This window comes from Taudactylus pleione, unplaced genomic scaffold (genome assembly GCF_031769625.1).
Source record: "Taudactylus pleione unplaced genomic scaffold, aTauple2 ptg000436l, whole genome shotgun sequence".
Lineage (NCBI taxonomy): Eukaryota > Metazoa > Chordata > Amphibia > Anura > Myobatrachidae > Taudactylus > Taudactylus pleione.
Window position 1 is genome coordinate 4,637,177 of NW_028284838.1, and position 27,685 is coordinate 4,664,861.

General features: G+C 43.4%; 1 protein-coding gene across 1 annotated transcript in view; it reads right to left on the minus strand.

Annotated features, from left to right (window-relative positions):
* Positions 1-6,356: 6,356 nt before the first annotated feature.
* LOC148505827 (extracellular calcium-sensing receptor-like) overlaps positions 6,357-27,685 on the minus strand; it is a 32,621-nt gene continuing 11,292 nt past the window's right edge. Inside the window, exons 5-6 of the mRNA XM_088447662.1 lie at positions 25,606-25,729; positions 6,357-7,255 (exon numbers count right to left, since the gene is read on the minus strand). Of these exons, the coding sequence (XP_088303788.1) occupies positions 6,357-7,255; positions 25,606-25,729 (1,023 nt within the window). The remainder of the gene's footprint in view (positions 7,256-25,605; positions 25,730-27,685) is intronic.

A 27,685-nucleotide genomic window follows, 5' to 3' on the forward strand; every position in this document is an offset into this window, starting at 1 on the left:
CTGACATCACGAGTGATGTCAGTGGGAGAGCTTTCGTCTCTGTTTGAGCCGAAAGCTCTCTGGGGCTTGCGGCCACGAGACCCTACCACAAGGGTCTCGTCGCAAGCCCGATGGTCGCGATGGTCTTGACCATCGCGACCATCATCCTGGCCGCTCGCATTAGCTGTGGGCTGCTCCATAAAAAAAAAAAAAGACGCCCTGATTCAGAGCGAGCGCTTAATCTGAACAAATGCATCTTTCAGACCATTGCTGGAGAAATGAAAACCTTGCACAGCTCAGACCTCGCCTAGCTGTACACTTAAGATGTAGCCTCAGCTAGAAGTTCATCTTAAATTTTCTGTGACAAGTACAAATTGTGATGTGACAGTAGCACAGGGATTTGTGGAGAGGCAAAAACACCTACAACCATAGAGAGCCTTTGAAATATTTAGAATTAACTTGTGTTGTGTGACAGCTGTGTGCACTATTTGCTTTGTTCCCATTTTATATATGAGAAAAAGTACAGTTATTTTAAATAATTTAGTTTGACTGGAGCATCTTGCTTTTGTTTTTTGAATAATGTATTAAATTGGCTTTATATAACGATTCCAGGTAGATTTTAAAATTGTTAACATTCAAACAGTGAAGTAGTAAAATCATGGTATGAACAATCAATTTGACACACAGAAACAAGAAGTGGTTATGCAGAAATACATTTTGGAGTTGTTTCTATTGTATGTAGTACTGTGTACCATCCTATAAGTCAGTGGTTCACAGTGCCCTATTGTATCAGCATTTTTTTACGGTCCCCCCCTAGGCCAAAGGTTTTTAATTGAGAAATTCAATAGAAATTATTCAGTTAATGAAGTACAATTCACTACTTCAATGTTTGAATGTTAACAATTGTAAAATCTACCTGGAATCATTATATAAAGCCAATTTAATACAATATTTAGAAAACAAAAGATGCACCCTGGGGCCCTAATATGCCCCAGTCAAACTAAATAATTTAAAATAATTGTACTTTTTCTTATAAATAAAATGGAAACAAAGTATACAGCTGTCACAATACACAAGTTAATTCTAAATATTTCAAAGGCTGTCTATGATTGCAGGTGTTTTTGCCTCTCCAGGAATCCCTGTGCCACCTTACCGTAGGTTCAGTTATGTGGTGTGGACAGGGCTGCGCTTCTATTTGTCCACACATTTTATGATTGACAGCTTGCAGCACTGCTTTTCCTATAACATTAACCATAAATAATTTCATATTTCCTAGACCACCAACCTGTAGCACCCCTGCAAGTGTCTCCAGGCATACCAGAGAACCACGACTCCAAGTTTGGGATCCACTGCACTAAGTAGTTTCCTAATATTTAGCAGTGTGAGGGGTATATTTATTATTTACTAAAGTGAGAGTTTTTAGAAGTGGAGATGTTAATCATTCTACTTAACATTTAACTAGCACCTTCTAGAAGATTATAGCTAGAATCTGATTGGTTGCTATGGGCAACATCTCCAATTCTAAAAACTCTCACTTTAGTAAATATACCCCTGAGAGAGTATCTGTACCGGACAATTCCAGTTCTAGAAGTAAGGAAGTTTAGTATGGCAAAACATTGTTGGATACCTCCGAGTCTGTTCCTATTTAGGATCTTGGATCTCTGCCAGCACTCTTTTGTCACTGTATCGCCATTGTTAATTAAGTTGACAGTCCATTATTTCACTTGGGTTAGAAATATCAGATTCTATCATATTTTAAAGTTGACTCCACTACACTTGGCGTGCCTGCCAGATCTGTGAATGAGCAAAGGCTGGATGGGTTCTCTAGTTGGAACCACTGCTCACAGTGCTTAAAATGATGTGAGGATTACAAGGTCTCATAGGAAGGCTGACATGCCCTCATGCTGACATGCTGTCATCTAGGGATTTAAACCAGCAGCATTGTGATTTTTAATATACTCTGGAGTTTCGGCCTTAAAACGTTTCTGCGCACCATTTGTGGATTCTATATAACACCTATGTTTCTGCAGAACTGTTCTCGTAGCTTGGTGAACGGTAGAGAATGATGATTCCACGAAACCAGTGATAAAACATTTATGTATGTTTGCAGATCAGGAACAGAGTAGTCATGTTGAACAGACGGAGGGATTCTGAAAAAATGCAGCCAGCCATGTAATGCCAATGTAGGAATGTGTGTATGTTTCAAAAGTTAAATGACTAATCACTTATTACTTGTATATCACAAAAAGAACACAGAGGGGTTATGTGCCACCACACCAGGGGCATATCTATAATGGGTGCAGTGTGTGTGGTGCACATGGGCACCTGGGTCCAGGGGGGCACACACCGCACACCTTGCACCCATATATATAGTTATACTTACCTTTCCACAGTCTACAGAGTGCTCGCTGGGCCAGCGCTGAAGAGCAGCAATAATCATAGGGAGAATGGAGGTGGCCATTTTCCCGTTAACTTGCACAGGTGCAGAAGAAATGTCCCTGGAAATAAGGCACAGGTGCCATTTTCCCGGAGACCTGCGCTTTCACAGTAGATTCTGGCATTAGGCTAGAATCTACTGCGCTGCCAGAGAGGAGGGGTACCGAATGGAGGCTGCACACGGGCCCCCCCCACCCTCTTAAATCGCCCCTGCACTACACACTGTATATTTATATTGCTTTTTTAAAGCTGTGCTACACATTTTACGCCTTGTTCTAGAATTTACTATTTTCTGATGGATCATTTGCCACACCCTAATTTATATTACAATTGAGAGCGCTTTCCACTAGACACAGGTCCTGGCCGCTGCATGATCTTTTACTATAAAGCCTAATTGGAAGTTGCAATAGAGGATTACATTTCTGGGAGGCCCATGTTATTAGAAGGAAGTGTATACAATTTGTAATTTATTTATTAACAGTTATTTATATAGCGCACAATTATTTCTCAGCGTTTACGGAGAATACTTCAGTCCCTGCCCCTTACAATCTTTCTTCCATACCACTACGACAAACACACCTTTACTGTACATACTAAAGTTATTTTTTTTGTCAGAAGTCAATTAACCTATATATATGTTTTTGTAGTGTGGGAGGATACTGGAGCACCCACAGAAAAAAACACCAAACATGGAGTACATACAAACTACACACATATAGTGCATTGGTCATGAATTAAACTCATGATCTCAGGGATATAAGGCAGTAATGCTGACCACTACACCAACTGTGCTGCCCAAATGACTCAGGCGCTGATTCAGAGCCGGACGCTCTGACAGAGCGCTCGCTCTGAATCAGGACCGTCCCTCCTTCATTTTGGAGCGGCCTCCTGGCCGCTCGCATAGCTGTGGGTGACCACCCACAGCTATAGTGAGCGGCCAAAATGATGGTCAAGACCATCGCGACCATCGGGCTTGCGACGAGACCCTTGTGGTAGGGTCTCGCTGCCGCAAGCCCAGGAGTGCTTTTGGCTCTATCAGAGCCAAAAGCACTCCCACTGACATCACTAGTGATCACTAGTGATGTCACTAGTGATGTCAGTGGGGCCGGCCCCAGACGGTAAGCATTCCCATAGGAACGCCTCCGTCAGGGCAGCCACGCCCCCAGCACGCCCACCAAAGGGGACGTGCTGTCAATCACCATCGACAGCACGCCCCCTTTGGTGCGAGACCCATAACGACGGCCTGGCCATCGTTATTCGGGTCTCGCGCATGCGCATGACGGAGCAGCCTCCGTCGTGCGCATGCGCACTAGGGCAACATCGACCCACTTGCGAGCGCTCAGCGCTCGCGAGCGGGTCTGAATCAGGCCCTCAGAGCCTTAACCTAAAAACATTAAAATAAATATGACAAAGAAATCAATGTCTATTACAGAAACCCCACCCCTTTCTGATATAACATGTCTCGAATTCCAATTAGAAAGTTTTTTCTATGGCAGAATTCCCACATGTCTAGGAAGATCTGCATGACTTTCTGAAATACTTGTTTACCAAAAATAAGATTATACCAAGTGCTTGCAACAACGCCCGATGGGAAGAGCCCAAGAACTGATGGGTTCCCAATAATATATTATAAACTCTCTCCAGGCCAGCAATGAAATGTCTAAATTATAATATTTTTCACCCCAATCCTTGGAGGCACACATAATAATTAATCAATCAACCTGATAATTTCAAAACATTTTATGAACCTTTACTCGATACATTATAACACCCTGATAAATACATACCTTAGAGTTCCCTTCCCCATCACTCTTCCTCGCCATCCAATTAAGTACATCCAACTTGAGTACTTTGCCATTATAGGAATATGGACACAAATGTCTCTGTAACTTTTGTTTTATGTTTCATATTATCAATTTATTGTGTATACCCTTCCTGCTTTATTCTTTTTAATGTTCATACTTTGTTCTAGAATCTGTTAGTCAAAATCATAAGATTAATTTAACAAATATGTTGAGTCCATGTTTCTGTATTAAGCATATAAGTATACAATGCTCATATAACTTTGTGTTAATTATAAAATCAGTTTGCATACGTCTTCTTTTGCAATAACAATGCTTAAAATACTCTAAATCAGACTAAAATTAAGTAAAAAATTAAGCTATTTATCTAAAAAATGCAACCACATCAAGAAAGCTCTGTTTAAGATAGAGATAGATAGTGGCAATTACCTATTACAAGTTATATAACCTTATCGAACTTGATGTAAAGCATACCAATGAAAAACGTCACAAATAAGACTAAGAGGCCTACTGTATGCATCAAGCTGTTTTTTGCATAAACTTATGCAGAAATTTTATGTATTCACAGAAATCTCGCGCAAAGTGCTAATTAGCACTTCAAATTGCAGTCCCCATTATTATGGACTACGTTCTGACCCCTATGTACTAAAGTCCAAAAAGCAAAGTTTTTCGGAGTTTGGCCCCAGTAGTTTAGACCATCTTCAGATGGTGTAAACTACTTTAAGCCTATGGAGGCTCCAGGTGCAGGAGAGAGACCTTTCCCCTGGTCGCCTCTGGAAGCTGACACTGGGCCTGATTCAGACCCGCTCGCGAGCACTATGTGCTCGCAAGCGGGTCGATGGTGGCCCAGTGCACATGAGCACGACAGAGCCGGCTCCGTCGTGCGCATGTGCGAGACCCGGATAGCAATGGACAAACCGTCGCTCCGGGTCTCGTACCAAAGGGGGCGTGCTGTCGATGTTGAGTGACAGCACGCCCCCTTTGGTGGGCGTGCCAGGGGAGTGGCTGCCCAAACGGAGGCGTTCCCATGTGAACGCTTCCGTTTGGGGCCGGCCCCACTGACATCACAAGTGATGTCAATGGGAGAGATTTCGGCTCTGTTTGAGCCGAAATCTCTCTGGGGCTTGCGGCAACGAGACCCTACCACAAGGATCTCGTTGCAAGCCTGATGGTCAAGATGGTCTTGACAATCGCGACCATCTTCCTGGCCGCTCGCATTAGCTGTGGGTGGTTACCCACAGCTATGCGAGCAGCCAGGAGGCAGCTCTAAAAAACAAGAAGGCCGGCCCTGATTCAGAGCAAGCGCTCTGACAGAGCGCTCACTCTGAAAGAGGGCCATCCCTCTGAATTTTAGAGCGGCCTCCTGGCCGCTCACATAGCTGTGGGTGACCACCCACAGCTATAGCGAGGGGCCAAAAAGATGGTCGCGATGGTCAAGACCATCGCGACCATCGGGCTTGCGACGAGACCCTTGTGGTAGGGTCTCGCTGCCGCAAGCCCTGGAGTGCTTTTGGCTCTATCAGAGCCAAAAGCACTCCCACTGACATCACTTGTGATGTCAGTGGGGCCGGCCCCAGACGGTAGGCGTTCCCATGGGAACGCCTCCGTCTGACCAGCCACGCCCCCGGCACGCCCAACAAAGGGGGCGTGCTGTCACTCACCATCGACAGCAGACCCATAGCGACGGCTTGACCGTCGCTATCCGGGTCTCGCGCATGTGCATGCACACTGGCCCAACATCGACCAACTTGCGAGCGCTCAGCGCTCGCGAGCGGGTCTGAATCAGGCCCTCTGTGCGTACTGTCAGCTTCCGTCAGGGAACTCTTTCACTTCTGTGAAAGACTTCTACAATTTGCCGGGGATATATATATTGCCGCAACTGCTGTCCCTGTGAGTTCCCCTTTGTATATAGCAGCGATATTTTTATTAAAAATGAAACTATCCCTGGAGATATGGATAGATAATAATCACGGCAGTTCTGTGATTATTAGTACATAACCCCTTATGTATGCACTTTTTACTGTCTTTCTGTTATTATAAATGTAGTTGGCTAATTGTTAAAAAATTAAGCAATTGTTTTCAGTATTTTAAATTGCATATCATAAAATGTAAAAACAAAAAAATATTCCATACGTTCCCTCAATTGTTACCCTTCATACATCGTTCAATCTTTTTTTTTGGCTGTAATAAAATGATGTAACACTTTGGTGCAAATAAGCAAATCAGAAGACCATAGCAGGAAAATAATATTGCAAACATTTGTACAGCTTCTAAGTATTTTCCTGGAGAACTGAGATAGGTCGGAATGAATGTTATCCACACAGCAGAGACAATCACCATGCTAAATGTTATCAACTTGGCTTCATTATAAATATATGGTAAGTTCCGTACACAGAAAGCCAGAGTGAAAGAGATACACACCAGGAGCCCAATATATCCCAGAGCAAGAGAAAAGGCCACAAGCGAACCAACGTCACATTGTAAAGTGATTGTGGGACTATCATACGATGTGTTCTGTACAGGCTGTGGAGGCGATAATATGTTCCAAGCTGTGCACAGAACAATCTGAAAAGAAGTGCATAGAGAAATTAATATTATTTGTTTTGTTCGGCTGAATAAAGAAACAGTGTTTCTGCCAGGATGTTGCACCTTAAATGCCACAATTACTACAATGGTTTTACCCAAAATGCAGGAAATGCAGAAGGCAAATGTGATGCCGAATCCAGAATTCCTCAGCAGACAGGACAAATGGGAGGGTTGTCCCAAATATGTAACTGAAAATAGAAAGCACAGTTTGATAGCAACAAGAGTACAAAAGCTCAGGTGTGAATTGTTTGCACGTACAATGGGATTATATCTGTGGTAGAGAAAAATGATGATAATGCATAGTGTAAGAAAGGTTCCAAACAGTACACCTCCAAACAACACCGATCCCAATGTCTCTTTCAGAGAAATGTATTCCAATTTCTTCAGTACACAGCGATCTCTTTGTATATTGGACCAGTACTCTAGAGCACATTTCACACATTCCAGCGAATCTGTGCACAATAAGTAATACATGACAGGGTTAGTCACAGACTCTCATTCATCAACGAAATCAATGTACAGATGAAACTATGACATTCTATAAATTCTACAGCATAGTGTATATTGATTAGGCTGTTTTCTTTACTACAAGCCATAAACTAATATCATATCAGAACAGTAGTTGACACTTATCCATAGATCATACCTGGTTATGAAATTATGATGGAGTAAAACATTATAGTACACACAATGGAGGCATACATTTTCAAAGCTGATCCAACCTTCAGGACTATAACATGTGACATTATTATTGTGTTTTATGTTAGCTTATTTATGAATCACTGCCATATGCAGCTCTGTATATTGAAGGGATTATGATACTAATAACTTACGTACATTGGGCCTGATACAGAGTTGTATGTGTGCCGATGTTTACGCCGTTAAGCAATAATAGTCATACTTTGCATACGTCTAAGTCGTATGTGTGAATATGCATTACCATAGTTGCTCATAGCAACTATTTATTCTCAGTGTGATTGACAGTCAGGGAGCCTTTGGGTAACACGGAGTGGCGGCAAAAAATGCAGGTGTATTGTGACCATTTCAAAAGCGTGTCAGAGCCTGCGCCTGTGATTCCGTATGCAAGAAAACTGACTTCAGTGTCTCAGTTCCCATGGACATTGTGCAGGACCATAGGGTAACTCTGGACTGCGACAATCAAATGATCTGCCACTGATACTGCATTTTTGTATGCTGATGCTGCGACAGATGCTTTTGCAAAGCTGCAGGTGGGCGTCTCAACAGGGGCGTATTAAGAGAGAAGGAGGCCCGTGTGCATTCACCATCCGGGGCCCCCTCCTCTATCCCCGGCGGCCACCAGCAGACTGAAGGCTGACTGCCAGTGGCCACAGCATCAGTAGACTCTGGCCACTAGTTTGTACCCAGAGTTTACTGCGCATGCAAAGATCACCGGGGAAAAGGCATGGCCGCCATTTTACCGGCTATTTCCTGACTGTGCATGCGCAAAATGCTGGGGAAATGGCTGTGGCGGCCATTTTGTGGCAATTTGCGAAGGGCTGAGACACTTGACGTGTGACCTCGGAGAGGTAAGACTTAGATAATATGGGTGCAGAGTGTGCGGTGCGGTCCCCCCTGGATCCAGAGGCCCGTGTGCACCACACACCCTGCACCCATTATAGATATGCCCCTGCGTCTCAATACTTCTCCAGGTGGCTGCAACATTTGCATATATTTTTGTACAGCAGCTGCACACATACGCAGCAGTGACAGCATTAGTGTAATCACTAATCAATGACAGGAAATATAAGGTAATGATGGTATATATGATCTTGCAAGTTAAGATCATGTATGAGTTTGATATATATGGTACAGTACTGTAGCTGAACAACAATTAAGGAAGTGTGTATAGATAATAAGAACTCCATACTGTTGCCATCAGATGAGAAGGTGGACTTATATGCTACACTCTCTGTCCTTGTAAGTTCTGGAGCAATTCCCAGTATTGGAAGAACTAGAGATCCAAAATGAGAGGTTGCCACAGCGATCCAATCAGGGCTCACTGCAGGCGGGCGAATTGCGACCTGCCAAACCGCCACAGCGTCAGTCGTCACTGTGGAGAGAACATTATGGCAGAGCCATGAGGACCATGGCAGTCAGCTGATCAAGTACAGAAGATGCCTTGAGTAAAGCTAAGAGTCACAGCCCTGTCAAGTTGAGGATTGTTCGTAAGACCAATGGACAGTGAGGCACCTCGGGAAGGCAAAAGAGCAAACACTTCCCTCTGTTGTTGCCTGTCCAGCACCTGAAGCATCCATAATAGGTAAGGCATTCCATGTTTGTGAGACACATTTTCGGGCACTAGGTCCACTTCACATAGATGGCACTAGGCATTATCTCATTTGGAGTATTAACTGACTTTATTTAGCTGGTGGTATGTTAGTGGAGACAGAGTAGTACATCTCACCTACAGTAGTTCATGTGTTAGATTGTTGCGCGGTTTAGCGGGCCACATAGATTGTTGCTAAGGTCAGTGCACTGGTTATTGTTATTTGTTGTTGTTGTTAGAACTAAAGTGTATGGTACATACTATTGAGGAGTTAGGTAAGCCCTGTGTTGGAGGGTTGTTGTTTTCATCCCTGAATAGGTTGCAGGTGATTTCAGAAGACAACAATCATGAGGAGATTGTGCAGTTTGCGGTGAGTACCCTGGTTCTTTGTAGCGTTCCTTCTTGGTTGTGCCCTTAATGCTAGTAAGCAGAGATACTGTAATATATATTTGTAGTCCCCCGGTCAGTCCCAGGCCAGAGCATACTCAAGGTACAGGCAGGTGGGATTTGGGACAGGTCTTTCTATCTCAGCTAATAACCTTGGTCATTCCCCATTACTCTCTTCCATTCATAGTTTTTAGCTGTGGCTCTTCGCAAGTACCATGGTGCTGGTGCTCTTGGCTTTCTCAAGTTGTGTCACCAATGTCTGGATTCAACCAGAATGTATGACACTTCTATATATCTATGGAAAGGCAAAATTATAATCAGCCACCAATAATAAAGTGGCCATTGATGAATAGCTTCCTGTAGTTTGGTGCAGTTCGAATGAGAAGAGACTGTGGAATATTAAAGTTGTGAATGCGACTGCTTCCAACAAAGAGATTGTGGAGATCATCAGAGGAGGAACATGGATATCCAGCTGTGATCTGATCATCATACTGTAGCTCTCAGAGAAGGAGGGTAAAGTAAATTGCCAGACTGAGGTTGTGGTAAAACATTCAGATGCAGAATACTGTTCACCTGCCCAATGTAGTAACCAGAGCCCAGGTGGTATATTATATAAGCAGTCCATTGGCTGTTCATGCTTACAGAGGCAGGCTGTCCCTGACTGATAGGACAGATAAAGTATAGTCTGGATTGAATACATCAATTATTTAGTCTCAACTGGAGGCTTCTAGGTGACAGCAGGATAGCAGAACTATAAGATGGCCTAAGATATTAAATTGATGTATAGTGAGTTTAGTACAACTGGTCAGCCAGGATCTTTTATCAACTTCATTGGATGGATGCTAGTGAATTGAAGAGTATTCTTACGAATAAGGGCTCAGGTCTCTAAAGGGTTACATATATATGGGTAGGCATTTTTAAAAGGTTTCTCCCGCCAAGGTTTATATTTTATTATTAGTATAAAATATGTGCTTGCTATCTCAGCTCCTGTCTCCAGCCTGTCATGGTGGAGAGGTGCAATGTTTAGTGTGCAGGAATGCCATGTATAGTAACCCTGCACAGATCAAACTCATACTGTAGCTGCAGCACTCCTGACATCATGGTTACAGGTGGATTTAGAGTTATAAAGCCATTGCAAATAAATTGCAGGAAGCTATTCCAGATGGGTTACATTCTGTCAGGTTGCGGTGCAGAAGCATGTGCCAGTGAGGTGAGAGAGCCGGGAGGCCTCTGGAGACTGTAACAGGGAAGGGAAGAATACTTTTTTATAGCTTAGCACAGGCTTGGGCACCTTGGGCCTAAGCAGGTATTGAGAAATGACAAAAAAAGGCATACAATAGTGGATGAAAAAATCACCACTTATACCCATGGTGCTTAATAGTGGTTATATTACATATACCTGCAGCTACTGTAGTGGAAGTATGTGTATAGCTTCCAGAAATTAAAGGAACACTTCACTGGTATATTTTACATTTAAATAAGTAATATTGGGTCTGATTCAGCAGTGCACGTAAGTCACTAATCCATTAATATAATTCTTAAGACAAGGTGGAGAATTAGTTATCCCAGAAGGACACAACTGAAACAAATGTACTCAGAAGTTGTGTTTGGTTTGATAGTTACACAGCATCTTCTGCAACTGTGTCACCTTTATGGCAACATGAAACATCCAATGTCAACTGACAGGGCTAATAATATCCAAAGCATACCAGCAGTACGATGTATTGAAAACCTATGATATGTCATGTCATTGTAGTTGTTAAAACACAGGGCCTGATTCAGCAGCATAACGATTGCAATTACGTGCGCAGATCGATCAATTGTTAAACACTGCGTATGCTATGCACTGTGTGTGCACTGCGATCGCACTGTGATTACCGACACACTGAGGAATAGATCGCAGAGTGAGTGACAGGCCGTGAGCGTTTGGGGGTGATGACGAGGGAGTGGCTGGAAAAACGCAGGCGTGTCTGTTTGAATGTCATTTCCTGGGCGTGTATGAATTAGCCACTGCGATTGCATACACAGCGTGCGACGAGACTTGCAGTTTCTGCGGCTGGTCAGACCTGGTGTAAATGTTGCGTGATGGGCTGATGTGTGTCCATGGTACCGTTGTATACTCAGGAATGTGAGGTAGTACGGATGTGAGCAAGCAGCAGTGGGCGTCTGTATCCCAGATGAGCAATGGCAGGCATTAGCATACATATGCAGCTGAATTCCGTACAAATTCGCAGTTGCATACGCAATAGTGATCATTACTGAATCAGACCCACAGCACCTTAATTTCTTAGGAAAGTGTGGACAGTTTTTCTGTCCTGAGCTGTGGTTATCAACTTAGTAGGTCACAGGAATGCTGGAATCGTTGCCTTTAGGCCACCCAAGATCAGTGCAATGCAAGTGCTTGCGGGTGAAATTAATTAGCAGCGGGAATACTGGAACTGCTGCTAGTGAAGTCCGTTTAAAGCAGGAGCCATGCAGCATACCTCTCAACGTGACCCATTCTAGGAGGGACAAAATGCTCTGTGCCTGGACCTCCCTCTTAATTTATGATTAACTGACAGGCAGAGGCGTTTATGGAGCAATGCAGGGGTGAGTAGCCTGCGTTCCTGGAAACGGGCATCTCGCCCCCCTTTTCCAGGAGTGGCAAGGTCAGACACCTCCTACTTCACTTGCATTTTAGCAAGGATGGAATTGCAAAGCTGCTTGTGTGCGGCTTTACAATTCTGTCCTTTGCTGAATCAGGTCAATAGTTGCAGAAGATGCTGTGTAACTATGAAACCAAAAACAACTTCTGAAAACATTTGTTTCAGTTGTGTCCTTCTGGGACAACTAATTCTCCACCTTGGCTTATGAATGAAATTAATGGATATCAGTGCACTGAATTTTTATTGTTTTAATAAATTAATACATGCTACAGCCAAAAAGGGCACTCTGATTGTGGCTATGTTTATGTTATGAAGTTTATATATATATATATATATATATATATAATGTGTGCATATGTTCCAATTGATATTCCCACAGCATCCTCTGCCTCTAAACTCCTTACCCTCACATCTTCATTTGGCCTCTCCCAATGGACCTCCTCATCCTCCCATGTGAGTGAGCACGCACGTGATCTGGTCTTCACTCACCATTGTGACATTTCTAATTACTCCAATTCCCCCTCTCTGACCATCACCTTCTCTATTGTAACGTATCACTCTCTCGTTCCCCTCCTCTACCTCCTAAGGCTACTAGCACTAAGCGTAACATTGAGGCTATTTGACAATGTTTCTTTTTCCTCCCTGCTTGACTCACTTCTCTCCCTTATCTTTTCTCTCTCCTGCCCTGAACAGACCACTATGGGAGAATTCCATTTTTTTAGATTCAGCCTTAATATAAGGGCACGACTGTGCCTTTATAATCAAATATAACAATAACAGCAATAACACTAAAACAATACTTCATACAGATTAATATCCTATTATTAGCAGTATATTTAGTAATAGCAAGCCACTTGGATACTGTTCTCGTATATATTGTGTGACCTAAGGAATCTACCTCTAGACCATCAATACTAAATAAATAAGTTTATACTAAATAAATAAGTTTATGTGCATGTTAAAGTTGTCCGCATGGGGACCTCACCACATCGTCCACAAGGAAAATACAGAGGACCTGATTCAGACCCGCACGCTAGATGTGTATGCAAAATTGTCAAGGCAGGCGATCGCATGGCAAGGCATTAGCACACCCACTATGTCTTGACGTGCGTTCGCATTGTGTATGCAGACTCCCACCAGCCTGTTTTAAGATGCCCACTTGCGCACGTCATCTTCAGGAAGTGTATGCAACCATCGGCAACATTGAGTACCATCGGATGCGATCGTATCACTTGTGGTTGACCATACCCTGCCGCAAGCACTGAGATTGAATACTACCAAGTGATGTGTACAATGACGCTGCCTTTTAATTATGCACACATCTCTGAAACGCACTTAAAATATTCAAGCACGCCTGTGTTCACACCTCCACTCCTCTGTTTCTAGGGGCCAGCCCCTGTCACCACCCACAAACGGCATCTCCTGTCACTCATTCTGCCGGGCAGTTTATGCGCAGCGAGCAAATGCTTTCTGATCACTCGCACTGGTTTGTGCACACGCGCATTGCGATGCGTACGCATGTGCAGAATACAAACAATCAGCTGGCTGCGTGCGAACGCATCCTAGCGATCGGGTCTGAATCAGATCCAGAGTCCGCTCTCTGGTCTCCATACCTGTAGTAAAGAGCGTTGCCTTGGAAAGCAGTGATGCTGCAGTACCCAGATCTCTGGTGTAACATGCAGCTCCACGGGCAGAATTTTAAGTCAGCTTGTGATGGCCCCAGGTGGCAAAAGACGGGTGAGTAGTCCCTCTAGTCTGCGGATTTCCAATTGATAACAAATAGAGAAGAGGGTAGTTGGGTTTTAGCAGTCACTCCACAATGACAATCCAGTGGCAGCAGAAAGTCCTCTGACACGTTTTGCTTCCTTATTGGAGGCTTAATCAAAAGCCTCCAATGTGCAACTGGTATAGTAGGTACTTCTGTGTATGTGTAAATGAGTGTCTGTACAGTATGTGTGGGCATTTCTATGTCTGAGTGTATGTACCTGCTATATTTCTGTATATATGAATATATGTGACACTGCCAATATGTGTACAGTACATGGGGGTCATTATGTGGGTGTTTTTATATGTATATGAGTGTTTGTAACCACCTATATTTCTGTATATATAAATATATGTGCAAATCTGTACATTGGGGTCATTTTGTGGGTATTTTTATATGTACTGTATATGAGTTATGAGTATATGTGTACCAATATAATAAAGCATGTACAGTATAGTATAAATACACAGGTGGCATGTTTTCCACTATAAAAGGGAATATGTATGTATATCTATGTATAGGAGTCTGTATACAGTATGTTTCTCTATATGAGTACAGGTTGAGTTTCCCATATCCAAAATGCTTGGGACCAGGGGTATTTTGGATATTGGAGTATTCCGTATTTTGGAATGTACATACTATTATGAAATATCTTGGGAAAGGGACCCAAATCTAAACACAGAATGCTTTTATGTTTTATATACACCTTATACACACAGTTTGTAGGTAGTTTTATACAATATTTTACAAAAAAGACAAATATTGTGCATGCACAAATATATAAGGAATAAGTCTGTGAATATATATATAGGTGAATACAATAAGTTTGTGGCTCAATCAAAATTTGTGTACATACATAAAATTAATTTATGTTTCAAATACACCTTATACACAAAGCCTGAAGGTAATTTTATACAATATTTGTAATCATTTTGTGCCTTAAATAAAGTTTGTGTACATTGCACCATCAAAAAGCAATGGTTTCACTATCTCAGTCATGCTAAAAAAATATCCGTATTTCGGAATATTCCGTATTTCGGAATATTTGGATATGTGAGACTAAACCTGTATATGTAACTATAAACTAGGGGTGAGCGGGTTCGGATTTCTGAAATCCGAACCCCCCCGAGCCCCCCCAATCCGAGTCCGATCCGAGTCAGGCTCGACTTTTCCCGCCTGACTCGGATTCTGAAATCGAGGCAAAACGTCATCTTCCCGCCTTCCGAGTCTCGCGGGTTTTGGATCCTATATAAGGTACCCGCGTCGGCGCCATTTTCTCACTCGGCTGTGGACAGTGAAGAGGGAGGGTGGGAGTTAGGGCTGGCTGGGCTGTGTAGTGTAGTGCTGCTGTTGTCCACTACTTCAAAGTCCATAGGGGCTGGCTGTGTTGTGCTGTGCTGCTGTTGTTAATAGGGGCTGTGTCCACTACTTCAAAGTCCATAGGGGCTGGCTGGACTGTGTTGTGCAGTCAGTTGTCCATAGGGGCTGTGTCCACTCCAAAGTCCTGTGCAGTGTCCCAGTCCTAAAGGGGTGCTGTAGTGTTGTCCAGGGGGTGCTCTGTCCATCAGGGGTGCTCCCCCCAAGTGCTAAAAAAATAATATTTTTTTTGTGTTTGTGAATTGTGTGCGCAGTAGCCGCACGTGCATCAACAAAGTAGTGCCAAGCGTGCGCCTGTGTCATAAGTAAAGGGCCGGCTGGCTTGACCGTTAAAGGGTGCTGTAACCCCCAAAGTACACTCCAGTCCAAACAAAAAAAAAATTATTTTCTGTGTTTGTGAATTGTGTGCGCAGTAGCCGCACGTGCATCAACAAAGTAGTGCCAAGCGTGCGCCTGTGTCATAAGTAAAGGGCCGGCTGGCTTGACCGTTAAAGGGTGCTGTAACCCCCAAAGTACACTCCAGTCCAAACCAAAAAAAAAATTATTTTCTGTGTTTGTGAATTGTGTGCGCAGTAGCCGCACGTGCATCAACAAAGCAGCGCCAAGCGTGCGCCTGTGTCCCATAAGTAAAGAGCCGGCTGGCTCATTTCTTAAAGGCTGGTGTAACCCACAAAGTGCACTACTCTCCAGCAAAAATAAAAAAATATTTTCTGTGTTTAGCCGCACGTATATATCAAATCGATATAACATAAATGGAGGACCAAACTTTCTCCGATAAAAATAAAATAGAGAAAGATCAAGAACCACTTCCTCCTAGTGCTGAAGCTGCTGCCACTAGTCATGACATAGACGATAACATGCCATCAACGTCGTCTGCCAAGGCCGATGCCCAATGTCATAATAGAGGGCACATACAATCCCAAATGACAAAGTTCAGGAAAATGACCTTGAAAAAAACATTTAAATCAGCTGAAGAGAAACGTAAACTTGCCAATATGCCATTTACGACACGGAGTGGCAAGGAACGGCTAAGGTCGATCCCTAGTATGTTCATGACTAGTGGTTCAGCTTCACATGACGATGGAAGCCCTCCTCCCACTAAAAAAATCAAAAGATTTAAGCTGGCAAAAGCACAGCGAAGAACTGTGCTTTCTAAGAAGATATCACAAATCCCCAAGGAGAGTCCAAGTGTGGTGGTGGTTGCGATGCCTGACCTTCCCAGCACTGGACGGGAAGAGGTGGCTCTTTCCACCATTTGCACGCCCCCTTCAAGTGCTGAAAGGAGCACCCACTTGCTGATATGCCAATTGAAGATGTCACTGTTGAAGTACAACAGGATGAGGATACTGGTGTAGCTGGCGCTGAGGAGGAAGTTGGCGAGGAGGATTCTGATGGTGATGTGGTTTGTTTAAATCAGGCTCCGGGGGAGACAGTTGTTGTCCGTGGGATGAAAAAGCCCATCACGGTCATGCCTGGGCAGAAGACCAAACATTCCACCTCTTTGGTCTGGCAATATTTCTATCCAAATCCGGACAACAACTGTCTTGCCATATGTACCATATGTAAAGGTGAAATAAGTAGGGGTAGGGACGTCAACCACCTAGGAACATCCTCCCTTATACGGCACCTGCAGCGCGTTCATAAAAAGTTACTGTCAAGTTCAGAAACTTTGGCTAAGACCGTAAGCAGTCCAGGGACACCTAAATCCCGTTGTCCTGTTGTATCCAAGCGCCTGCAAACCACACCGTCAACTCCCTCCTCGTCAATTTCCTCCTTAGTCAGGATCGGAAGTAGTCCTGCAGGCCATGTCACTGGCATGACTGACTCTCCTATCCGGGATTCCTCCGGAGGATCCTGCATTGCTACGCCTACTGCTGCTGTTGCTGCTGCTGGGAGTCATTCATCATCCCAGAGAGGAAGTAGGAACACCACTACTTTTACTAAACAATTGACCCTCCAACAGTCCTTAGCGAGGAGGATGAAGTACGACAGCAGTCATCCTGAAGCAAAACGTATAACTGAGGCCTTGACTGCTATGTTGGTGTTAGATGTGCGTCCGGTATCCGCCATTAGTGCAGTGGGATTTAGACAATTGATGGAGGTAGTGTGTCACCGGTTCCAAATCCCGTCTAGATTCCACTTCACTAGGCAGGCGATACCGAGACTGTACAGAAACGTCAGAAAAAGTGTCCTCAGTGTCCTGAAAAATGCCGTTGTACACAATGTCCACTTAACCACGGACATGTGGACAAGTGGAACAGGGCAGACTAAGGACTATATGACTGTGACAGCCCACTGGGTAGATGTATCACCTTACGCAGCAACAGCAGCAGCGTCACCAGTAGCAGCATCTCAGAAACGCCAGCTCGTTCCAAGGCAGGCTACGCTGTGTATCACCGGTTTCAGTAAGAGGCACACCGCCGACAACCTCTTAGAGAAACTGAGGGAAATTATCGCCCAGTGGCTTACCCCACTTAGACTCTCCTGGGGATTTGTGATATCTGACAATGCCACCAATATTGTGCGGGCATTACATCTGGGCAAATTCCAGCACGTCCCATGTTTTGCTCACACAATAAACTTGGTGGTGCAGAATTTTCTGAAAAGCGACAGGGGCGTGCAGGAGACGCTTTGGGTGGCCCGAAAAAATTCTGGCCACTTTCGCCATTCAGCGACTGCGTGCCGAAGACTGGAGCGCCAGCAAACACTCTTGAACCTGCCCCGCCATCACCTGAAGCAAGAGGTTGTGACGCGGTGGAACTCAACCCTCTATATGCTTCAGAGGATGGAGGAGCAGCAAAAGGCCATACAAGCCTATACATCCACCTATGACATAGGCAAAGGAGGGTGTATGCACCTGACTCAAGCGCAGTGGAGAATGATTTCCGTGTTGTGCAAGGTTCTCCAGCCCTTCGAACTTGCCACACGTGAAGTCAGTTCAGACACTGCCAGCTTGAGTCAGGTCATACCCCTCATCAGGCTTTTGCAGAAGCAGCTGGAGAAAGTGAAGGAGGAGCTAAGATGGAGCGATTCCGCTCGGCATGTGGGACTTGTGGATGAAGCCCTTCATTCGCTTTGCTAGGATTCCAGGGTGGTCAATCTGTTGAAATCAGACCACTACATTTTGGCCACCGTGCTCGATCCTAGGTTTAAAGCCTATGTGGTGTCTCTCTTTCCGGCCGACACAAGCCTGCAGAAGTGCAAAGACCTGCTGGTGAACACACTGTCAGCTGAAGCGGAACGTGACACGTCAACAGCTCCTTCTTCATTTTCTCCCGCAACTGGGGCTGCCAGGAAAAAACTTAGGTATCCTAAGCAACCCGCTGGCGGTGATGCAGGGCAGGCAGGACCAAGTTTGGACATCTGGTCCGGACTGAAGGACCTGGCAACAATTTCTGACATGTCTACTGTCACTGCATATGATACTGTCACCATTGACAGAATGGTGGAGGATTACATCGGTGACAGCATCCACGTAGGCATGTCAGACAGTCCATACCTGTACTGGCAGGAAAAAGAGGCAATTTGGAGGCCGCTGTACAAACTGGCTCTATTTTACCTGAGTTGCCCCCCCTCCAGTGTGTACTCCGAAAGAGTGTTTAGTGCAGCCGGGAACCTTGTCAGCGAAAGGCGTAGGAGGTTGCTTCCACAGAATGTGGAGATGATGTTCATCAAAATGAATTATCAGCTCTTCCAAGGAGACCAGCCTCCAGAACGTACAGAGGGACCTGTGGTGGTGGATTCAAGTGGGGACGAGTTAATACTTTGTGAGGATGAGGATGTACACACTGAAGAGGGTGAGGAATCGGTGGATGAGGAGGATGAGGATGACATCTTGCCTCCGTAGAGCCAGTTTGTGCAGGGACAGATTAATTGCCAGCTTGTTTTGTGGGGGCCCAAACGAACCAATCATTTCAGCCACAGTTGTGTGGCAGACCCTGGCGCTGAAATGATTGGTTTGTTAAAGTGTGCATGTCCTGTTTATACAATATAAGGGTGGGTGGGAGGGCCCAAGGACAATTCCATCTTGCACCTCTTTTTTTCTTTGCATTATGTACAGTTTGGGGCCTAGTTTTTCAAACTGCCATCCTGTCTGCCACTGCAGTATCATGCCTAGATGGGTCACGTGTTTGTGCCGCCCACTCGTGTCGCTTAGCATAGTCATCCAGCTAACTCGGTGCAACCTTTTGGACATAAAAACACTATTGTGAGGTGTTCAGAATAGACTGGAAATGAGTGGAAATGAAGGTTATTGAGGTTAATAATAGCATAGGAGCAGAAAAACCTACAAATTCTGTGATTTTTGCTGTTTTTATGCTTTTTTTCAAAAAAATACAGATCCAAAACACAAAACCCAGAACCCAAAACAGGGAAGGGTGGTTTTGGCAAAACCAATCCAGATCCAAAACACGAAGAAAGATCCAGATCCAAAACCAAAATACAAAACACGAAAAGTGGCCGGTGCACACCCCTACTATAAACATGCATATATAAGTAAAGCCACCCCCCAGGCACTGTCAAGAATGCCAATCAGAACTGAATAGATGATGCAATTCTGGTCTCCACCCCCCAGCGGTAACCATTGGGATGCATGCTCACTGCGTTCTGATACATGTGCAGATATAAAACATCTGTTGCTTGTGCCCAATGTTTTAAATCCGTAAACCTTTGGATCAATTCTGTAGTTATGCAAAAATGTGTAAATTTGCTTCTGAGCATGCGCTGTATGGTAACCTCGTTATTTGCGTCCATGAAAAGAGATTAATCAGAATCAGGCCCATTATTAATTAGCTATTCAAATTAAAGTGTATAAATAATACATTGATGGGCTTATTATATTTATATTATAACTTCTACAGAGGATTACACTATTAATCGATGAATTATATGACCATGGGGTAAATGAAATAGATTGTGGACAGCAGGGATTGGCGAGTTTTGTGGTTTTGCCTTATAAATGACTCCTACTTTAAAACATCAGGCAGTCTTGCACGGAACTCGCAGATGCCTACGGTCTGCAGCCTATTACATATACCCCCATAAATTTTACTTCCAAAGGTTCCAACATCGGGACAGCATCTGCACAGTACTACTATTCTTTTTATGTGATTATCATTGAGGTTGTGGTGGCACCATTGTTTGTACTTCTGCTGGTAGTCAGTTTCTTTGTGCTAAGTGTGTTTGTATTCATAGATGCGCAGAAGGGGTGTGTGGGAAATACTGTTTTATGTTGGCGGAGATACAGTATGAGGTGCGTGACTACAGTCCACGTGCAGGGGTAAACTGAGGCGCCTGGAAACCTAGAACCGGCCCTACTTGTAGCGCCATATAAACAAAGGATAATAATAATATTTGCACATTTTATAAGTAAAATTATTGGAATTTATTATAGTTATGAGCCTCATTGTGTCACATAACAGGGAGCAGACAATATTACTTATATAAATCAAACATTTTCCAGTGCAGTGTTCCTTTCCTTTGGTTGTGACACTGCAAGCCCCAGCAGACTCTACCAGCTGATAGCTGGCAGGTACAGTATGCTGGCATATGTAATTGCACAACACCAGGAGAGCCACCAATTGCTCAGACCTGGCTTAGTATTATGGATGCAGATAATCTGTAAATGATTTTTTAAGGACTTACCATGATACTGTAAATAATAAATATAAGTAAAGACCAACACTGCATACTGTACTTTTGCTATTCAGAGGTGATTTTCTGCTTTAGCATTTTAAAAAAATATGGCTCCTCCCAGCATGTAATTAATGTTGACATCGGCCTGTTCTCTTGCTTCATGTGAATGTGTATTAATCCAATATTTTCTGTTTTTCTTTTCCTCTGTCAAAATTCTGTGAAATTCATTTTGGCTGGTTGACTTTTTAACTTATTTAATTCTTAGTGTAGAGCGAGTACCAAGTATTTGTCTAGCTTTCATCCTCTTCTCAGCCCAAGATTATACAAAGCACTTGTGTGTTTTTTTGCAGAGTGGCCTGTATCAATTTATATTGTAAATCTACATAAATCCATATGAATTTCTGGCGGTGATGTATAAAGCAAGCACAATGTATGTGACAAGAGATCAAAGAACCTCAATAAATAAGAGAACAGTATCATATTGACAACTTTTTTGTTGTTGTTTTTTACTCTTCTAGTCAACAATTGCTGTCATGATAAATGTTTACTTAAATATTGAACTGCACCTTTCAGCAATTTCATTTATTTATTTATTTATATCCATTTATAAAACAAATTAAGTGACATGCATGGATAGAAATGGTCATATTGGATGTGCACATTAGATACAATTGTTATTTTCTTAATTTAAAATAAAAAAAAAATGAACATGTTAACAATGACATACTGGAATCAAGCTGTGCAACACAGGATATTGTAAATATAATGATAACAAACAAATAAGAAAATTGTCACATTTTACTGTCTGCTAAATATAAGCGGTGTCAGAATTCTATCACTTTTTATCCTCTAAAACTCATTAGGAAATCTGATGCTGTAGAACCATTGAGCTTCTTCTAGGCCACATATTAAAACCAGTGATGCATGAGAAATCTGAAGGCAAACTGCTTCCATTCTATATTGAATTAAACAAGTTTAATTAAATGTGCAGAGAAAACATGGAAAATAATTTAGAAACAAAATGAAGCATGAATATACAGCTATAGTAGATAAGCTATTGGTAACCTTTGGCACCTGCAGTCAAACACATACTCCAATTGTCCACTATGTGGCATGGATGCTAATCTTTTGTCATCTTTCTAGTGACTATGATGCCATAGTGTGAGCACAGTGGACATGTGTTACGCAGCTTCTCAGCCAGGGCCGGACTGGCACTTCTGGCAAATGCCAGAGAGACCGATGGCCTCAGGGCTGGTTCGAGGAATACGGCTGCCACTGCAGAGGGCAGAAATCACCTGCCTGACTCAGGAAGTGTCCCCGCTTTCCATTCAGTGGGAGGGAAGGGGTAAGAGGAAAGCCAGGGAGGGAAGGGGTGGCGGCATCGATGGGCTGGTGCACATAAGGCCTGGTCCTGTGTTAAATGCATTGTGAACAGCACCGCCTTCCGGCGCTCTGCTTAGCCGGGATACTAAGAAAAGTACCAGGCCTCCGTGATTCACGGGACACCCCTGTGAAACTCAACTATGCCACTTTTGCGAGTGAGCACGCACCTATTGCGCGCACACAGAGGGGATGGCCAGGGCTGCACTGCAGCTCCAGTCTGTCCCTTATTACTGGAGAAGACAGTATATTTTAATTTTTGTACAAATAATATTGTATACAATACATACAATATAAGGATGTTCTCAATTTGACCATGTTAATATTCAGAACATGTCGACATTCTGACTGGATACCCATCTATGCATTCTAATTTAAAATGCATGTATCATAACAGAGTTACCTTATTAATAAAGTTAATCTTCGGATATGTGCAACTTAAAATACAGATGTAAACAGTAGTTTGCAGGAATCTATGACTTGCAAACTTTCTTTGTTCTAGGGAATAGGCTTGTCATCTAGCAACAGCTGATGGGGGGATGAGCAAGCCTCCTGAATACAGCTGAAACAAGGTACATAGCTTGTCCCCACACTAGAGGGCAGGCCCGAGCATCTGCTCTCTGAGCTAATGGTCATGTGACTGCTCAAGCCCACCCTCAGGTAGGTATGGACATTGGAAGCCCGGCATCGAATGGTTTCCAGGCTTCCGACATCAAATCCAGCGAAGCGATGGCAACTAGCCATCGCATCGATACCATTTGATTGTATAACCACAGAGATGGCTATAGTTGTGCCCAAAAACCTCTGGAAAAGGGGGTGGAGCCTCGCGGCACCCCATCCACGTCATTGTGGGGTTGTGCCCTGCCCCACACTCTCTGAGATGTTGGGCTACCCCTAGGCTCCCCCTACACTGTGAATAGATTTGGTGCCTATGCGCACCACATTTATTCTCCCGCTGCTTATCCTCCATAGCTGAGCTGTGGACCCCGTTTTCTGGTGGCCGCAGCTGCAAAAAACAGCCAGCCATTGGATGGGCATTGGATAGCAGCATCCGATGGCTGGCACCTATTGAATTCCTGGTATTCAATGGAAAAAGTAGTTAAATCAAATCGGAAATATCGATGGTTGCTAACCATCGGCTTTTGATGTCCATCTCTACTCTCAGGTAGATTTTTCAGAAGCCTACTGATGGCAAAAATGTATTAAACTTACTTGATCAAAAATATATTGTTTCATCACATACCTCCCAACTGTCCCGCTGTTCTGGGACTGTCCCGCTGTCAAGCCCGCAGGCCGCAGTGTCCCGTGGTGGGGGGGAAGTTGGGGAGAGCACACCCACTGCTCTGCCTAGCATCACACGGCATCTGTTCACTAGCGTAGGGAGAGACTGGGGGGCTGCCCAGCATCTCTGAGAGTGCTGGGCACGCCCCCTATAGTGACGAAAATGGGGGGAAGCCGCGAGGCTCCACCCCGTTTTCAGTTGGCTCCGCCCCCTTCTTAGAAGCCACACCCGGGTGCTCGCGTCTTCGGCGTGCGCCCTGTCCCTCCTTCCCGTTCTGCAAAGTTGGGAGGTATGTCATCATAATTAACAGTTTAAGGGGCCTATGTATCAAAGCTTGATGAGAGATAAAATTGTGAGAGAAAAAGTATTAACCAATCAGCTCCTAACTGTCATTTTTCAAACACAGCCTATAAAATGTAAGTTAGAAGCTGATTATTTGGTGATTTATATCTCATAATTTTATCTCTCATCAAACTTTGATACATAGGCTCCTTAATGAGAAAGAATCACTGTCAGCAGGAAGAGGCCACTTTACAGTATTTCTATTTATTGAACAGAGGAGAGAGGTTACTTTTGGCAGTGACTTTTACCTCACACTCTGAGGTAGAAAGAAAAAAAATTACACTCACCTGACTTTTTAAATAACAGTTTAAATTATATAGAATCACTGCCAGCACTGCTTAGTGGCTCTTTCTCTCACATTAGTGCAAGGCAGTGGGGGACAGCTGTACAGTAAGTATTCTGTCAGAGAAACAGACCCAGTTTATTCCCATGTCTGCTCTGTAAAAACAATCTACCTGAGGGCGGGTTCGAGTGGTCACATGACCATTAGCTCAGAGAGCAGATGCTCAACCCCACACTCCTGTGTAGGGACAAGCTATGTAATACCTCTTTTGGTGCGTACACACTAGACGATATGCTCCCTGAGCGATATCGTCTAGTGTGTCCCTGGTAGGGTGTGCTCAATGTCGTTCATGACATTGAGCACACCCACTGAACGATATCATTAATGATATCGTTCAGCGCCGGGCTCTCTTCCCCCATTCCCCAACATGCAGCAACCTGACGACATCGTCAGGTTGGCCTGCATGTTAGCCCGATGAACGATGATGACGAACGACCCGCGGGAACGCACGTCGTCGTTATCGTTCATCGTTTCTGTGATAAAAATGGATGGTAAAGTGGACGACTGAACGATAACAATAACGTTATCATTCAGTCGTCCACTTTAATCGCCCAATGTGTACCCACCATTTCACATTGCATGGGCAGGGAGGTAAAAGTCACACATGAGCACCATATGGGAGCAGCGGGCTCACAGGCACACTTGCGCAGTGGAGGGTGGGGGGTGGGCAGAGGCACACATGGGCAGGGAAAGCATACACATAATGAGAGAGAAACATGTAGAAAAAAATGTAGTCAGTGGTGGGCAGGAAGGAAAGTGGAAGCCAAGGCAGGTGGGTGGGAGCCAATGGAGGAAGCTGTGTGTGAAGGATTTAGAGAGATGTGGGGAAGTAGAGATGGAGGCAAGGACACGGTGCACTGGAGGCAGAGGTCCCTCTTGAGAGATAGCCCCTTTGAGAAAGAGTGGCTCTGGAAAAATGTCCCTTATTATCTGACTCTGGCGACACAGATGATCCCTGCTGTGATCTGTCTTTAATTTATAGCCTTTTGTGAATAAGAGGCAGCTTACAGCCAAGATCATTAGTGACGGTAATCCCCCGTCAGTCTGAAACCCTTACCGTGTACACCCCTCCCCCCACATTCGCTGATGACGGGATTGATGCCTAGATGCATTTTTGCATGTGCACAGAGGAAGCATCTTTACTTTCAACTCTGAGGGGATTATTTACTAAACAGAGTTTTTTTAAAGCCCAGATCAATGGCGGTTTGACTGCAGAAATTCGGTGATTTATCTCAAACTGTATTTTCTGTTCAAATTTAAATTGAAAGTGAAACATCGAAAATGACTTGAAATTCATAAAGTGCTCCTGCTAGTGAGCAATTAATAGTAATCTTATTACTGCTTGTTTTATATAACTCACTTGATTGATTACTGATCTCTCCTTGGTCACACATGATACAGTCAAAGCAACATGAATGCTTCCCTTTCTGTACTGCTTTCCTGCTTCCACAAGGGCAGCTTGGACTGCACATGGAGATTGGTATCTGTAAATGACAAGTGTTATTGCTCAGTGGGTTATCACTGTATATCAACTACCCTATTAGCATTTAGATGTATCATACTGAAAACGTTTTATACTAGATACATTTATAATGACGCGGAGGTGCCGGGCATAAAGCACGGCTTTTAGAAGAGGCAGAACACCAATTTTAATATTAGTTATACTTTACTAGATAATGACTATAACAAACTAAAAAGCTAGGCTGGGTGTAAGGGTCCATTTACTAAAAGCATCCTCTGTGTCTGTATCTATTTGATTTAAAGGAAAACCACTAAATATTTAGAACAATTATTTTTACAACAGCTGTCTGTCCTCTGCTACAGCAGTAACTGGAATCAGTATACAGTACCTACACTATTGTATCTCTCCATGGTTATAGCATTATCTAAGAAAATTAGGTATTCACAACGTATAGGTCAAATTGCAGGAACACAACGTTTCTGAGGTTACAAATGTCGATTTCAGAAAAAGGTCCTAGTCCAAGTATTAGGCATTATTTCAGTAATTGGAAGGATTGTAGTATGATAAAATATATTTTAATACTTTTCAAAGTGATAGCTATTAAATAAAGTCCTCAAACCTGGACCTGTACAAATTAACAAATACTAATGTGTAGATCACTTCATGGTATTTACAGGAACAGCGCAGATTGGGGCAGTTTGAACTGCATTCAACAAAGCTCCTAATCAATCAAACAAGGCTGGGCAGAGGCGGGCTGGAAAAAATCAACAGATCCCACCATTAAAATCACATGAGGGAAGAGGGCCCTGCTCATTCCACATTTGCCAGCAATTACACCTCAGAGCAGTATTAATTATTTGTCATCTCCCCAACTCTAGTCATATACATATGTAAATATAAAATATAATGCAAGCTGCCATTGTAGTGTATTCACTACAATGCATTGTAGTAATCCACAGGTTCTCAAACTCGGTCCTCACGAACTCAAACAGTGCATGTTTTCCAGGTCTCCTCAGAGAATCACAAGTGAAATAATTATCTCCACCTGTGGATCTGTGGATCTTTCAAAATGTGTTGTCAGTGAGTAATGAACACACCTGTGCACCTTCTGGGTGACCTGGAAAACATGAACTGTGTGGGATCCTGAGGGCGGAGTTTGAGAACCACTATAGTAATTAATCTGGTACATTACCGTGCATGTACTATCAATATGTACTATATATATATCTATAAAGGGGTCCAGACAATGCACTCTCTAATGGTTAGCCAAGCCTGTGGTGACTGGCCACACCCCCTCTGGAGGCTGGTCACATCCCTTAAACATGGGCCTCTATCACTGCATTCCCCCTGTAGGCACTTCATACACCAGTCCGACGTGGTACTTGCAGACTGTATTGGCAGAACGCCACACCCCTGCAATGGCCTGTTAACCAGTTTCTCTGCAACGCTCAAAATTTCAATGGGATTCTGTTGATATGCAGTTAGTAAGATATGCTTTTATCTAGTAGATATTAAATTCTAGCATAAACTAAACTATTTAGACTTAAGGTGCATACACACACACAACGATTTTTTGAACGATTAACGATATCGTTTATCGTTCAATCGTTGAAAAAATCGTTCACTTTCTGAGTTAAAGCGATGAACGATTATCCTTCATGCGTGTTCACGTTTGTAGTTCAGTCAGACTGACCAACTCAACGATTTTCAGTAAGGGAATATGCAAAACTCGTTTGTAGTTAAAAAAAACCCCTTCATTACATTTAGTAAATGAACGATTTTGGTAAACGATTTTTGTTCATTTTTCCCTTGAAAAAATTTACGAAAATCATTTACTAAAATCGTTCATTTACAAAATCGTTGTGTGTGTATGCAGCTTTAAAATTAGAAATGTAAATTAACCATATATTTTTTGTTTTGTTGTTTTTTATGTATGTCTTTTACCTGTTTTTTTATTTACGTATTTGCTTTATTTAAG